The following is a 13877-nucleotide window of genomic DNA, read 5'->3' as shown; positions in this document are numbered from 1 at the left end:
AGTTTGCCTACAAAATGGCGGCATCCTCTGTGTAATGTGACAGGTGACTTTTAAAATATTTGAATTCCTGTTAACTGCGCTAGATGGATCCTGTCACTGTGATTGGATCCTGCAGAGCAGGTTATGGATGCACGGTGGTTTTGGTGCCAGGGGTAAAGGTAGGAAAGGATATAATGACTGCCAGTCTGCATATGGGTTACACTTCTTTTCCTGTCATACAGCTTTGTGCATGGAACGACCCTCAGGAAGGGTATTCACAGGTGGAGACACCTGGCTGCGGCCTGCCAGATGGAGGGTGGAGTTCTGTCGCTGTGAGGATGGGAGGAGCAAATGTCACTCTGTGCCAATTATAGGTAAGAGGTGGGAACTGACTGGAAAGATATTGGGATGTATTAAGCCGATGCTTATGACACAACAGAGCTACCACACATGATCTGTCCCACTTACTGCAGGTGAGACAGACTGAGGAGACAGACAAATGATTTACTCACCAGTACCTCTCTCCACAGATTGTATAGAACAGCACTGCTACAATGGAGGGCGCTGTAAGCAGGCGCTGTATTCCTCACATTATCTGTGCCACTGTCTCAGAGGATTCACCGGAGAGCACTGCGAAATAGGTATGGAACCAGAGGCGGTTTAACAAATGAGGAGGCCCATGTGTAGCAGCCTGCCCCCACTCAGTGACCTCTTCCCCCATATTTGCTTTTGGCGGTGCCATCTTTCCAGCGATGTCTTCAGAAAGATGGATGTTCAAAAGATAGCAAAAACTGTGGCACAGTGCCAGAGCCTTTGTTATCTATTGTGCCATCACCATCTCTCTGAAGACATTGGCGGAAAGATGATGCAACCGGCAGCACGTATGAGGAGCAGAACATTGCACGGCAGGGCACAGTGGAAGGGTCTCAGGGGCCAATTTATATTTGACTTTTATCATACGCAATGAGTTTTATCATACACAATGAGTTATATCATACGGAATGAGTTATAGCTCCTATCTGTCGTCTGTTTGAAAAATGACAGTTGGGAGCGGATTGGCTGGAGCACCATTTATCATACGCAGCGTTGCATATGAGAAGACTTGTTGATAAATGAGCCCCTGAGTGTGAGGTTGCAGAGTTCCTTTGACCCACAGCCCTGCATGCACCACACACACTGCACCTGTTGTTGATACTGCATGGAATGGCTTCATTTATGATGTTTCTCTGTACACTGATCATATTCATGCTGCACTGTACACTGTATCTCTATACAGTAATTATGATAGGGGATGGTAATGGGGTTTTCCAGTTGCCTGGAAACCCTGCTTTGTCCCTGGCTTGGGCAATGGTTCAAATCATGAGCACAGTATCAGTACTAAATAATACGATTATACTAGAGCTGTGACCACAACATGCAGTATAAGGGACAGAACTGAATCTAGCAGCTTAATATGATCGCTGGTCTTGTAGGTGTGTTGTCTGATGTAATACATATACTACACTTGTATGAGCCAGATTATAGCTTGTTAAGTGCTAATTATGCCCTCTTCATGGTCTGGCCACACGCCTACTAACAACAAGCATCTGGAAACCACCCCCGAGAAATCCAGTGGTTACGCCTATAGTGATGCACTCAGGGGCAAAGGCAGGATTTTTATGGGGGGGTTTCCATATATATATATATATATATGTGTGGGTATTTGTATACACATACATACATATATGATATTCACACACATATACATAAACACATATATACATATACATACACACATACATATGTCACACATACCTTGCACACAAACATATGTCACATACATTACAAAAAACTTACCTAGCATCAGATCTGGTAGGGACAGGATCTAGCAGGCTGGCACCATGTTATTAAGCCAAATGATTCTAATCTAATTAAATTGTCGTATTGGCTCCGCCTCCTCCATATTGACCCACGAATCACAGCAAAATTGCCGCGAGGGTGTGGGGCATAAGAACACGTTGCCTGCACTCTAGTTTGTCAGGGCGGGTTTCTGGGTACTCAGAAACCCCCCCTGCGTGAGCTACTGGCACTGTATAGTGATGCAGAGTAACTATTTACACTCATAATGTACCTATGATATCATTGTATGTCAGTACTGACAATATATATGCACTTATAATGACAGTAGATGATGCCTTGTATCTCTTCATCCTTCTGCAGACACTCAGGCTTCGTGTTATGAGGGCTCAGGACAGACATACAGAGGAAACCACAGCCGGACGCAGAGTGGAGAGGTCTGTGTGAACTGGAACTCCCCAGCTCTCAGTGAGAAGAGATACAATGCGCAGCACAGAGAGGCACAACAACTTGGACTAGGAAACCACAACTACTGCAGGTAGTCCGATGGAGCCATACTAGTGTAACCACATGTGACCACAACATGCAGTATAAGGGGCAGAACTGAATCTAGCAGCTTAATATGATCGCATGGTAAGAAAGGGAAGCACCATGTCCATTCATCTAATGATAGCACCAGTTACTGAAAACTGGAATAGAAGAGGTTGAAATAACCATAGACCTGAGCCATATGCTACAGATCAGTATCCTGTTACATTTACAGCTGCTATAATAATAATAAATATAAATCTTAACCCTTAATGTCACAAAAGTTTAAAAGCCGAGGACATAGTTTCACACCCTCTTACCCCCCGGAGCATTATCATATGTATAATGGGTGCAAGGTGTGCGGTGCCCATGGGCCACTATGTCCAGCAAGGCCCACACCGCACTCCCTGCACCCATGTTTAATACCTCTACGGAAACCCGTGTCGGCGCTGCAACAGCAGCACAAATCATTGTGAAAATGGTGCAATGGCCATTTTCCTGGAGATTTGCACGTGCGCGGTAGAGAAGTCTCTAGGACGATGGCATGGGCACCATGTTAGCGGCGCATGCGTAGTAGAGAAGCTTCTTCCCCCTCTCATTGCGACATCATGACATCACACGTTTGTAAGGCAGGGCCAGCACAGAGTGCTCTATTGACCAGCTATATGGCCCTTTCGGAGGGTATCTGAAGATCCCTCTACAGAAAAAGTTGCCCAATTGTAGCCAATAGACCACAATGGCTAATGATTCTCAAGATGGCATTAGCACCGCAGTATCCGGACTATAGATCTACATGAAAATGTGTTGACCATTTGTGTGTCGCCCATTTTCATGTCGCCCCTTTTGGCCCTGTCAACCTTCTTCCATGTAGACATTTAGTGTGTTGGTATTTTGTCCCTGTCGACCTTTTGTCTGTTTAACATCTGGTGTCTATGTAGACATTGTCAACCTTTTTCATGTAGATCTATTATACCACAGCCTAGCACCACAGCCCCCAGAACTTAGCAGAATGCAGGAGATACCTGTGACATCTTCTGGATTTTGCTTTTGAAAAAACATTTAAAACTTAGGCCCATTGATGTGAGATTATTTTTTAAATAAATTTAGCCTTGGTTACTGCATTATGCATAGAAGTAGGAAAGTGGGAAGAGAGCATTTTGTACCAGATAAAATGGCTCATGTTGGAGGGTCTGGGACCAGCTGAAATGTGCACCTAGCATTGGGTACAGATGTATCCAGAGAGAAGCTTTGTATCATTTACCATATATACACACGGCGGATATATACAGAAGTTAAGGGCCTAGTAAAAGTTTCCGGACGATGTGTTTACACCAATATAATCTGAGGCTAAAACCCCTCTAAACCAGGAAGACAATAAAATCAGCCCTGTCTGTAATATGCACAGATCGCCACCTGTAGACCATGAACTCTTAATGCACTCCTATTAAATTACAGCAACAGAAAATGGATTTGCTTTTTTTTTTAATCTGAGTTTTGTATTTTCTCTTGGGCGGGAAGACTTGGCAAATGTGCAGATTTTAAATACACAATAATTCTGGTTCATAAACCCTCAGCAGATGTTTGTGTCCCTAGTAAGGTCATGGTCTCGGGCTACTTGAATATGTATAGAGAGCAGATGCAGATCATATTACTCACACATTTGGCATGACCACGCATTGTAGTTGGAAATGGACAGCAGTGAGGTGTTTCTATAGCCCTGACAAACTACCTAAACTAGATAGGGCTGTATAACATGTACATTAAGGGGATTTAATATTTCACAGGAACCCTGATGATGACATCACTCCCTGGTGCCATGTTTTCAAGGATGGAAAGTACAGCTGGGAGTACTGCAGAGTGCCAGCTTGCAAAGCAAGTAAGTGCCACCAGACGTTCTTTGTATGTTGTTCCCATAGCAACCGTAGACATTGAGGAAGTTGTGGATATAATACATGCAGTGTTTACCTCAATATGACTTCTAATACTACAGACTTTGCAAAGTAAATATGATTGCCTTTAGGTACATTATTGGTTTGGCTGGTAAAATGGGATTTGGTAGCAATTTTATAACTAAGGCAGTAGAAATAGGTCAGTATTTATTTTTCCCCAGAAAATATGGTAACTTTGTTGAATTCCTGCTAGTTAGCTCCATTCTGGGAGTTCATTCCTCAGCGACTTCCACTCTTATCTGATTGCAACACCTTTATGAAGAATATAAAAGATTAGGCGTTAATTTAGGCCGTGTCCCTCCAGCTGTTGTGAAACTACATATCCCAGCATGCCTGTCACAGTACTGCTATAGGGAATGCTAAAACTGTGGCAGGGCATGCTGGGATGTGTAGTTCCACAACAGCTGGAAAGCCACATGTTGAACACCCCTGGTTTAGCTTTATGCTCTATCATTGTTCCTGATGCAGCATCCATGGTTGCATTCCAAGGGCAGTAGCTGCTTTTTCGACACTTACAATGTCAACAGTTACAATGTGGACAGCATAATGCCAACAGCAATATGCCGACGTGGTACTAATGTTAATCAAAGCATTTTAACCATATCAGCAGTATACCTTTAGACACGATGCTTTACCATCATGTGTAAAGATATGCGATTTTCATATAGTTTATTGAACTAATAATCTTCTTATTGTTAATAAATACATAAATGGCACATTTACAGCCAGTAAGTCCAGTGAACTTACACCAGTGGGTGTATTATACGTATATGGGTAGCACGGATAGCATAGTGGAGTTCAACTCATGGTGTCATGGCCCATGTGTGTGGAGTTTGTATCTCCCCGTATTTGAGTGGGCTTCCCCGGGTGCTCCGTTTCCTCGCACAATCAAAACACATACTGGTAGGTTAATTGGATTCATACAAAAAAACATTGTAGTGTGTCCACGTGGTAGAGAGCATAAGCTGTTAGCTCTGCTGGGGCAGGCACTGATGTGACTTACTGAAATATTCCCTGTAAAGCGCTGTGGAATATGTGTGCGCTATATAAATAACTGGTAATAAATATTTAAGGCAGCTAATGTCATAAACCCAGAAAGCAATTGACAGAAGTTAATGTTGGAACGACCGATATATCGCGATCGCGTTGGCGTGTGTGTACCCTCAATATATCTGTGAATGACATATCGCATCTGCTGGTGTGTACGTGTGACCTGCCGATCCCCCGTACACATGCTGCAGGGACCCGGTGGTGAGTGACAGCTGAACTAGGCAGGCAAATTTAAATGCCCGTCCAGTTTTGTCGTTCGGCCCGACACATTGGGCGGACGATTGGTAAGTGTATATGCACTTACCAATCGTCAGATAGGTTGGTGGGTCGGCTGTTAGTGTGTACTCAGACCTGACTACTACACATTAATCTGCTTGTGCCGATTTTCCTGGAAAAAGTAGAAAACTTATTTCTGGCAGGGAAATGCTAAGCAGGGAAATGACCTCAAAGTCAACCGCACATCTAAATCCCAACACTTTTAAAGACTCTCAGCTGAGAACTGAAATCCTCCAAAAAGTATTTTCCTCACATTTCGTCATTAAAAGAAAAAAAAAGAACAAAGGAATTTACCCTCAGCACTAGATTTCAGCTGTTTTCCATCGTGGTATAACTGCCGTGGCCGCGTGACGCTTCATACAAGCTCACATAAATGACAGACCACCTGCGGATTGTCCCAAAGTTCTGTTTATGGAGAGTTCACAATTCTACAGCCGCAAAGAGGCCACTGAGATTTAATGTCGGTGATTTGTAATTTTTGTAGCTATGGTTGTGGCTTCCTAGAACTGTAACCTCAGCATCTTTCAGCCATGACAGACGGACTGCACTTTTTTATGACCCACTAACACAATTCATAATTTACTGTTCTGCATATATATAATGTCACTGTTTGCGGTAATGTCACAATATATACAGTACATGAGTGCTGCAGTCTATTAAAATTACATCTATTATTATTTCATTGATTTGTAAGTCTCCAGGGTACAACAGAAACATACAAGATAGACAAAGTAATGCAGACATGAAAACAAAGGGTATAGAGAGGATCCTGCTCATGGCCAAGAGATCTTACAGTGTAGTGGTTTTATTCTGATTAATAGTAACTGTTAGTAACTGATTAAATTGAATTCCATATATATATAAAATACATATTTATTTCAATCAGCCCCATCAAAGTGTTACTCTGACCGAGGGACAACGTATCGGGGTTCTCTGAATGTCACCACCTCTAACGCCCAATGCTTGCGCTGGGATTCGCCTTTGCTGAAAAACAGAGCATTTAGTGCCTGGAGTGACCATGCGCGTAGTCAAGGACTCGGAAGCCACAATTACTGCAGGTAAGTGTCACACTACTAGCATATATATACGAATGGCAATGCATGGAGAGCAACCACAATGATGGTTACTCACCAACCACAATGATGGTTACTCACCAACCACAATGATTGTTACTCACCAACCACAATGATGGTTACTCACCAACCACAATGATTGTTACTCACCAACCACAATGATGATTACTCACCTTGGTTGCAGTATCAGGCCAATAGTGATTTTTGTTACCAAAGTACCCACTGATCAAGGTATTTGGCATTGGCCTAGGCATCCTTGGTTTGGGCTCCTACCCTTGAGGATGGAGAGTGATGCTAAGTAGCACGGCCCACTCAGGAAGATGAGAGTGGGATATTTCAAGCTTGTTCTTATTTTTTGATTAACATGCTGACAGACAAAATGGCTGATACCAAGGCACTTCCACCCATTTCCTCTCACAAACACTTTTTTTTTCATTAGAATATTGTCTTTTAGTTCTGCATTAAAGCGACATCTCTTGTGTACTTTGCAGGAATCCAGATAATGACGTTCGTCCTTGGTGTCACGTAATGAACAGGACAGAAACAACCTGGGAATTCTGTGATGTCCCCCGATGCTGTAAGTGATAATGAATTGGGCAGGAGCCATACTGTGCAGAACTAATTTAATCTAACATTGCCATTTGCCTTCTGCTTTTTTTGTCAGCCACCTGTGGCATTCGGAAACCTCAATGGAAGCCTCAACAACAGACTCCATTACAGCCTCGGTTCCGGATCTCTGGAGGCCATGGTGCACAGATAACCTCTCACCCATGGATGGCAGCCATCTTTCAAATTGGGCGTCGTTCTGAGTATTTCCGCTGTGGGGGGACACTCATAGACCGCTGCTGGGTGTTGACCGCTGCCCATTGCTTCCCTGATGAGTGAGTATTTTGTTTTGATTATTACAGGTGACAGCCCATGTCAGTATATCACGTCTCTGACGTCTTTTCATTGCAGGACTTCCCCTATGCTGTTCAGTGTGAAACTGGGCCGGACATTGCGTGTTGTGCCTGGGAAGGAGGAGCAAAATTTTGAAGTGGAAACCATTTATATCCACCCTCAGTTTGATGAAAATACCTTTGATAATGACATTGGTGAGCAAATAGTGGTAGGACCCCAAATGTGGCATCCATATTCTCAGTAATCGTGTTTATTTAACCAATTTCAATGCTCTATTCGTGTCCAGACCAGTTTACCTTTGCCTGGTCCGGGAAAGAGGAAATTGAACTAGTTAGAAATGTTGGGAATTGTCTCATTTGATGCTATGGGCAAAACCACATTTTGTACATGGTCACTTCTATAACGGTTTTCTTAAATGTCTCCGCTTGCTAAGCTTACCTCAATCTATTTATTGGCTATTTTCTTACTCCTTCACCTTAAGCACGCTCATTCCCAACTCTGGCCATCAAGGACCCCCCCCACCCCTCCCCACAAGTTCCTCAACGGTTCAGGTTTTAAGGATATTTGTGTTCAGATAGAGGTGACCTATATAGTGTCTTATTGAGTCTATCACCATTGTTGGGTATAGACTCAGAACATCTATCTTTAAGATTCCATACCCCAAATATTGCAGCGCTCTTGTCTGTGCAATTAATTTCAGCTTCCACATCTTTCTCCTTCATCACGTTTATTCATAATTGCAGCTCTTCTAAAGCTCAAGTCTGCTTCTGGCTCATGTGCGATGGAGACGGACGGATCCAGGCCAGCATGCATGCCTGAGAGAGGACAAACCCTGCCAGACTGGACGGAGTGTGAGATTTCTGGATATGGGAGGCCTGAGCAGTGTAAGAGAACAGTCCTCTATATACTTTCATTACATTGGTTATACAAGTCCTTGTAGCTGCAAGTGAACACATGCTAGGGTCCAGGCATTATGAGTATAGTTTTCTTTGCAGCAAGCCCCATGGCTGAAAACAAGTAATACATTTGCTGCCAGTAAAAAAAAAAAATTTGCTGTAAAGAAAAAAAGAGCAATAAAAAAAAAAAAAAAAAACCCATATGTCTACTTCTAGCAATAGAACTAAATATTATGTAGTGCTCACCACGTTTGGGGTCGGTCATAGGCAGAAGATGGCAGAAGCTGCAGGACAGGTTAGTTTTGCTATATACCATCTCCTGCAGAGAGTGCATAGTATACACAGATAAAACAGAATAAAGTAGGCCCACAGTCTTTAAGCAAGTAAGACATGGTATAGGCCTTGCACTTATCAGGAGGAATCCAAAGGATACATGGACCAATCACAGGCCTGTAACACTGAGTCAGCTGGTATTGCTACTTATAAACCAATGCCAGATGTACTGCAAAGTCTCCATTGGAAGCTGTGAAATTAGCAGCAGGTCCAGCCAATGGGTGGCCAACAATAAGAATAATTGTCCAATTAAAGAATGGTGCTCGTCTATGCATTCATATTGTGTACTTTTTAGATGCTTAAACAAGTATGAAGGGACATTTCCACACACGTATGGTAACAGCTGGCAGCTAAATATCAAAACATGACGCAGACTACGATAGGGAATTACCTGTATATATTCTTTGTTATAGAGTTCACATTCTGTATAGCGTACATCAAATGACCGATCCCTTGTAGGTTGGTAGGTAGGTCGATAGAGACAGTGTTGGTGATGATGCTGGAGTATACTGTATGTGATCTTTTGTTGGGGTGGCAGAGTATAAACAGACCTGAATCAGGATGACTGTACTGGAGGCTCTTATTTATGATCCTGTTATCTTTATAGTTTACGTGCCCTGTATTTGGCCTATATCTTACTCTTTGTCTTCTCTCTTCAGTCTCTGCATTCTATTCTGAACAGCTTAAAGAAGGTCATGTAAGACTGTACCCTGACACCATGTGCACCCCCAAGCAGCTATCTGACCGCCTTGTGACTGCGAACATGCTGTGTGCAGGAGACACACGGAACAAGGATGATGCCTGCCAGGTGACCAAATCATACATCTCACACACAGCCTGGGAATCCAGACTAATTCTGTGGCCTTAAGCTGGCCACACATCTACAGATTATCTGTCCAACCAGCCAACTAGTTGATTGGTTGGAATGAAAATCTGGTAAGGTATGGGAGTAAATGGCAATCAGCAATTTGCTCCCAAACGCCGAAAAATGGACAAAAACTGTTGTTTGTTAAATGTTTGATCCAAACAATTTGTTCAAACGACCATTTTCATCTGTTTTCTGGCATTTAGGAGCAAATTGCTGATCATCATTTACTCCCATAGATTACAAGATTTTCATTCCAACCAACCAACTAGTTGATTGGTTGGAATGAAAATCTGGTAAGGAATTAAATCAGCAATTTGCTCCCAAACGCTGGAAAATGGACCAAAACTGTTGTTTGAACAAATAGTTTAGATCAAACATTTAACAAACTTGTCTGACGACCATTTTCATCTGTTTTCTGGTATTTAGGGGCAAATTGCTGATCATCATTTACTCTCATTCCTTACCAGATTTTCATTTCAACCAATCAACAAGTTGGCTGGTTGGATGTAAGTTGATCTAGTGTGTGGCCAGCTTTAGACAGCAGATTGGGCTTGTCTGCTGTCTATACAGTTGTCATATAGTAAAGAAATAATAGACAATTCTGCCAATGTGAGAGTGCAGTTCTCCTGGAGGTTTCCCCAGAAGCACCATTACATTACAGCTATAAAAAACTGGGGATCAGTAGCTTAGATTCATGTTATAGAAATCCTGGCTGAATCTCTCATCTGCCCAAAAACAGCCAGGGCCTTCACATGTAAAAACCAAGGACCATTGTGGTAGAACCTAGTTTATAGATGTTAATCTCTCCTGTCTTAATTGTTTGAAGTAGTTATACATCATAAAGCTATCAGTGGGAGAGCAAAGGATGGTATTCTCTAACCACCTTCTTTCTGTGCAGGGTGACTCAGGGGGACCTCTCGTTTGCCTCGTGAATGGTCGCATGCACCTTTTTGGCATCATCAGTTGGGGTGACGGATGTGGTAAGAAGGATAAGCCTGGTGTTTACACGCGGGTAACGCGCTACTTAGACTGGATCCAGGCAAAATCAGGCATCCGAATGAACTGAGACTACACATAAACCGCTATGGCATTGCTGGACATGTCAGACCAAAGAATGTATCATTCCCCTTCCAAAGGAGAACTTATTTATACTTTTCAATAGAAATAGAAGATATTTATTACTTTTTATATCTGTCCATACAAAGGCCAAGGAAAAGTGTGACTACTGATTCTGAATACCCATCTGGGGCAAAATTATGTTCTGTAAGGGAAAAATAGTCAGTATACCTGAGCGTGGAATCATCATGGAACGACTGGAAGAAACTTCTACCAGGAAACAGTCTTTGGAATGTGCAGAACTAATTCTATGACAATAACACATTTATGCTGGTTAAAGCTTAATCTATTGAGTGGGTGTCACACCCAGTGGTATAAGGGCCTGATTCAGAGCCGGTCGCTATTAGCGCTCGCTCGTTCATAAAAAGGGGGTGGCTATTCAAATGAACCGTTCGCTCTTTGCGGTCTGTTGCCGCCTCTATGTCTGAATGAGCGAACAAAACATGCGGTCTTTTTTTGATAAAAACGCCCCCTGGCCGCTCGCATCATACGTCATGTCCGCTATTTATTAGATTAATCGAGTACATCGACCAGCGTATGAACTGCTCGCTATTCTTGTGGTTGGTTTTTCCTACCACAAATTTGCAAGCAGTTCTGACTATAAAATAACCCAGTGACGTGGTCAGTGATGCTGCTGTATTACTTATGCACACCCATAAAACGCCCGTTTTGACCTTTAAGCACGCCTGCGTTCTGATCTCCACTCCCTGTTTTCAAGCACCTTCCCCTGTTACCACCCACATACGCCTCATTCTGTCACTCAAAATAGCAGGCATTCGCTATTTAGCGAACAAACGATTTTCGGCCGCACTGACTGGTTCGCGCATGCGTATTACGATCCGTACACATGCGCAGTAGGGCAAACATTGCTCGAAACGAACGAGCGGCCGCTTATGTGCGGCTCTGAATCAGGCCCTGAGCCCTTCATGTGGCATCTAACAGACCTCACTGTCAGTGCATTATGTGACCACCTATTAATACGTGACGTAATAGTGAATGAACTACCTAGCTTGTGGATACACGCATAACAAAACAAAAGGACAGGTTCACCAAATGTCACAAATGCAGACCAGGAATAGAGAAAAACAATTATCACCATATAACCACCAGTTGACTAAAAGACAACCACTGGGGAGGACAATGGCCAGGAGATGAGAGAAAGGGGCAGAGAGAGCATTAGAGAGCAGAACACGGACAGACAACCACTGGATATGACAGACACCAGGAGATGAGAGAAAGGAAAAGACATAATAGGGATGGATAACCACTGTACAGGACAGACATAAGGCAATGATATAGGGTGAGGGGGGGCACAGAGCAGTAGAGGACAGACAGGAGGACAAAACAACTGGATAGGATGGATAATGGGAGATGATACAAGAAGGCAGGGACAAACAGCTACTAAAGAGGATTGACAACAGGAAATGAGACAAGGCCAGCGAGAGAAGTAGAGGGCAGGTGACAGACAAGCACTGCTTAGGATAGATACCAGGGGCTGAGACAAGAGCAGCCAGATCAGCAGAGGGCTGGGTATGGGTGGAAAACCATTGGGCAGCACAGGATTGGACAACCAATGGAATGGATATTCACCAGGAGATTAACATCATCATATATTTATATGGTACCAGGAGATGAGACAAAGAGCACTACAGAGGCGGACACAGCAAAAATGCAAAGTCCAAGTGTAACAGTATATTAGCTGTGTCAGTGTATCTGAATTAACCACTATTTTTGTACCTATACACCTGGAGACATGTGTTCCTTTAGATAATCACCAGGTGAATGTGTGTTGAATCTTATTAATGAATAGGATTTTGATATATTACTTTGCATAAACGTAGGGTTTGATTCTGAGCCGGACATAGAGTGTATTAGCGGGCAGCCATGGAAGCCACATTTACCAGCTTATGCTAGTGCCAAATTTCGTTGGGCTAATGCGAGGGTCCATGTGCCTGCAAGCGGAAACCCATGCCACCCGCTGCACCGTCATTGTTAGTATCGGCACTTGCACCAGCATCGTACTTGGTGCAAGAGATCCGTCAGAAGCAGGACTCAGTATCGCACTAAGATTTAGATACATACCCATAAGTCAGGACGGTCATGTCCTCTCACATTCTCACCGCACAGTTCTCGGCTCAAAACGCCAAATTTCATAGACAGATCTGCCCATTTTTTGTCCGACTCAGACGACTTGAGCAAAAATGAGTAAATTCGCCTCTCTGTGCTCGCTGTATGCAAAAGCTCGCCATGTGCGTATGTACAGAGTTCAGTTCGGCGCAGAATCAGCCCCTTAGTGAGTTACAATATTAGCCCTGAATGCAGTGTACAATGAATTTGAAAACAATTAAAGCCAAAAAGACCTAATTGCATAAAAGTAAAATTACTCAAGTCTTACCCTGACTTTTCTTTGCAGAGTTTATTAAATAGTAAAGTATTTTTTGTACCTTTAACTACAAAAACAAAGCATACATCTCATAGCACTTATACAATGGTCAGAAGACTGCTAGTAGAAAGTCATGAAGCTCCAAAGGCATAGCATGTACATTATGCCCTATTAATATGTGGTCACATCCCTAGCAACGTCACCATAAACAATTCTTACGACCATTTATGTTTCCTATGAGACTGCAAGTGAATCATATTTATATGGGCAACATCAGACTGCTGTTCTTTGCTGCATTTCCAGGTCTTATCTAGACTGCAGCAGACAGTAGATTGGTCTAAGGGAATGTGTTTATTTTAAGAGTGGACTTATTTACTAAAAACTTCCCAGGCCATTAATATATCTTCAGTTATAAATACGTCTACCAGTCCCATGTTTGAAAAACTTTTGCCATGGAAGCCCTTATGTTGGGATGTAGTCAGTAGCCCAGTATGTAGGATGCCGACGGTCTAAATACCGGCACCGAATCCGACCGCATCAGCATCCCGGCTCCAGAATCCTGACCACCAGCATCCTGAAGCTAAGTATCGGGGGTTGGTTTTAGGGTTAGGCACTAGGAGCATCTTCAGAGGTTAATGGTTTCCAAATACAGGGAGTGAAGTCTATGACACCAGCCTAAGCCTGTTTGGA

General features: G+C 43.0%; 1 protein-coding gene across 2 annotated transcripts in view; it reads left to right on the top strand.

Annotated features, from left to right (window-relative positions):
- Positions 1-13187, top strand: part of PLAT (plasminogen activator, tissue type) — a 33218-nt gene extending 20031 nt beyond the window's left edge. For both annotated transcript variants that reach the window (XM_088455865.1, XM_088455864.1), the window contains exons 5-15: positions 222-353; positions 510-620; positions 2179-2353; positions 4128-4219; positions 6505-6676; positions 7183-7268; positions 7356-7572; positions 7649-7785; positions 8335-8475; positions 9480-9628; positions 10587-13187. In XM_088455865.1, the coding sequence (XP_088311991.1) occupies positions 222-353; positions 510-620; positions 2179-2353; positions 4128-4219; positions 6505-6676; positions 7183-7268; positions 7356-7572; positions 7649-7785; positions 8335-8475; positions 9480-9628; positions 10587-10754 (1580 nt within the window). In that variant the 3' untranslated portion in view covers positions 10755-13187. The remainder of the gene's footprint in view (positions 1-221; positions 354-509; positions 621-2178; positions 2354-4127; positions 4220-6504; positions 6677-7182; positions 7269-7355; positions 7573-7648; positions 7786-8334; positions 8476-9479; positions 9629-10586) is intronic.
- Positions 13188-13877: the final 690 nt, after the last annotated feature.

The sequence above is a fragment of the Taudactylus pleione genome, unplaced genomic scaffold (genome assembly GCF_031769625.1).
Source record: "Taudactylus pleione unplaced genomic scaffold, aTauple2 ptg000676l, whole genome shotgun sequence".
In the NCBI taxonomy this organism is placed as follows: domain Eukaryota; kingdom Metazoa; phylum Chordata; class Amphibia; order Anura; family Myobatrachidae; genus Taudactylus; species Taudactylus pleione.
This window is presented reverse-complemented; position numbering and strand designations above follow the sequence as displayed.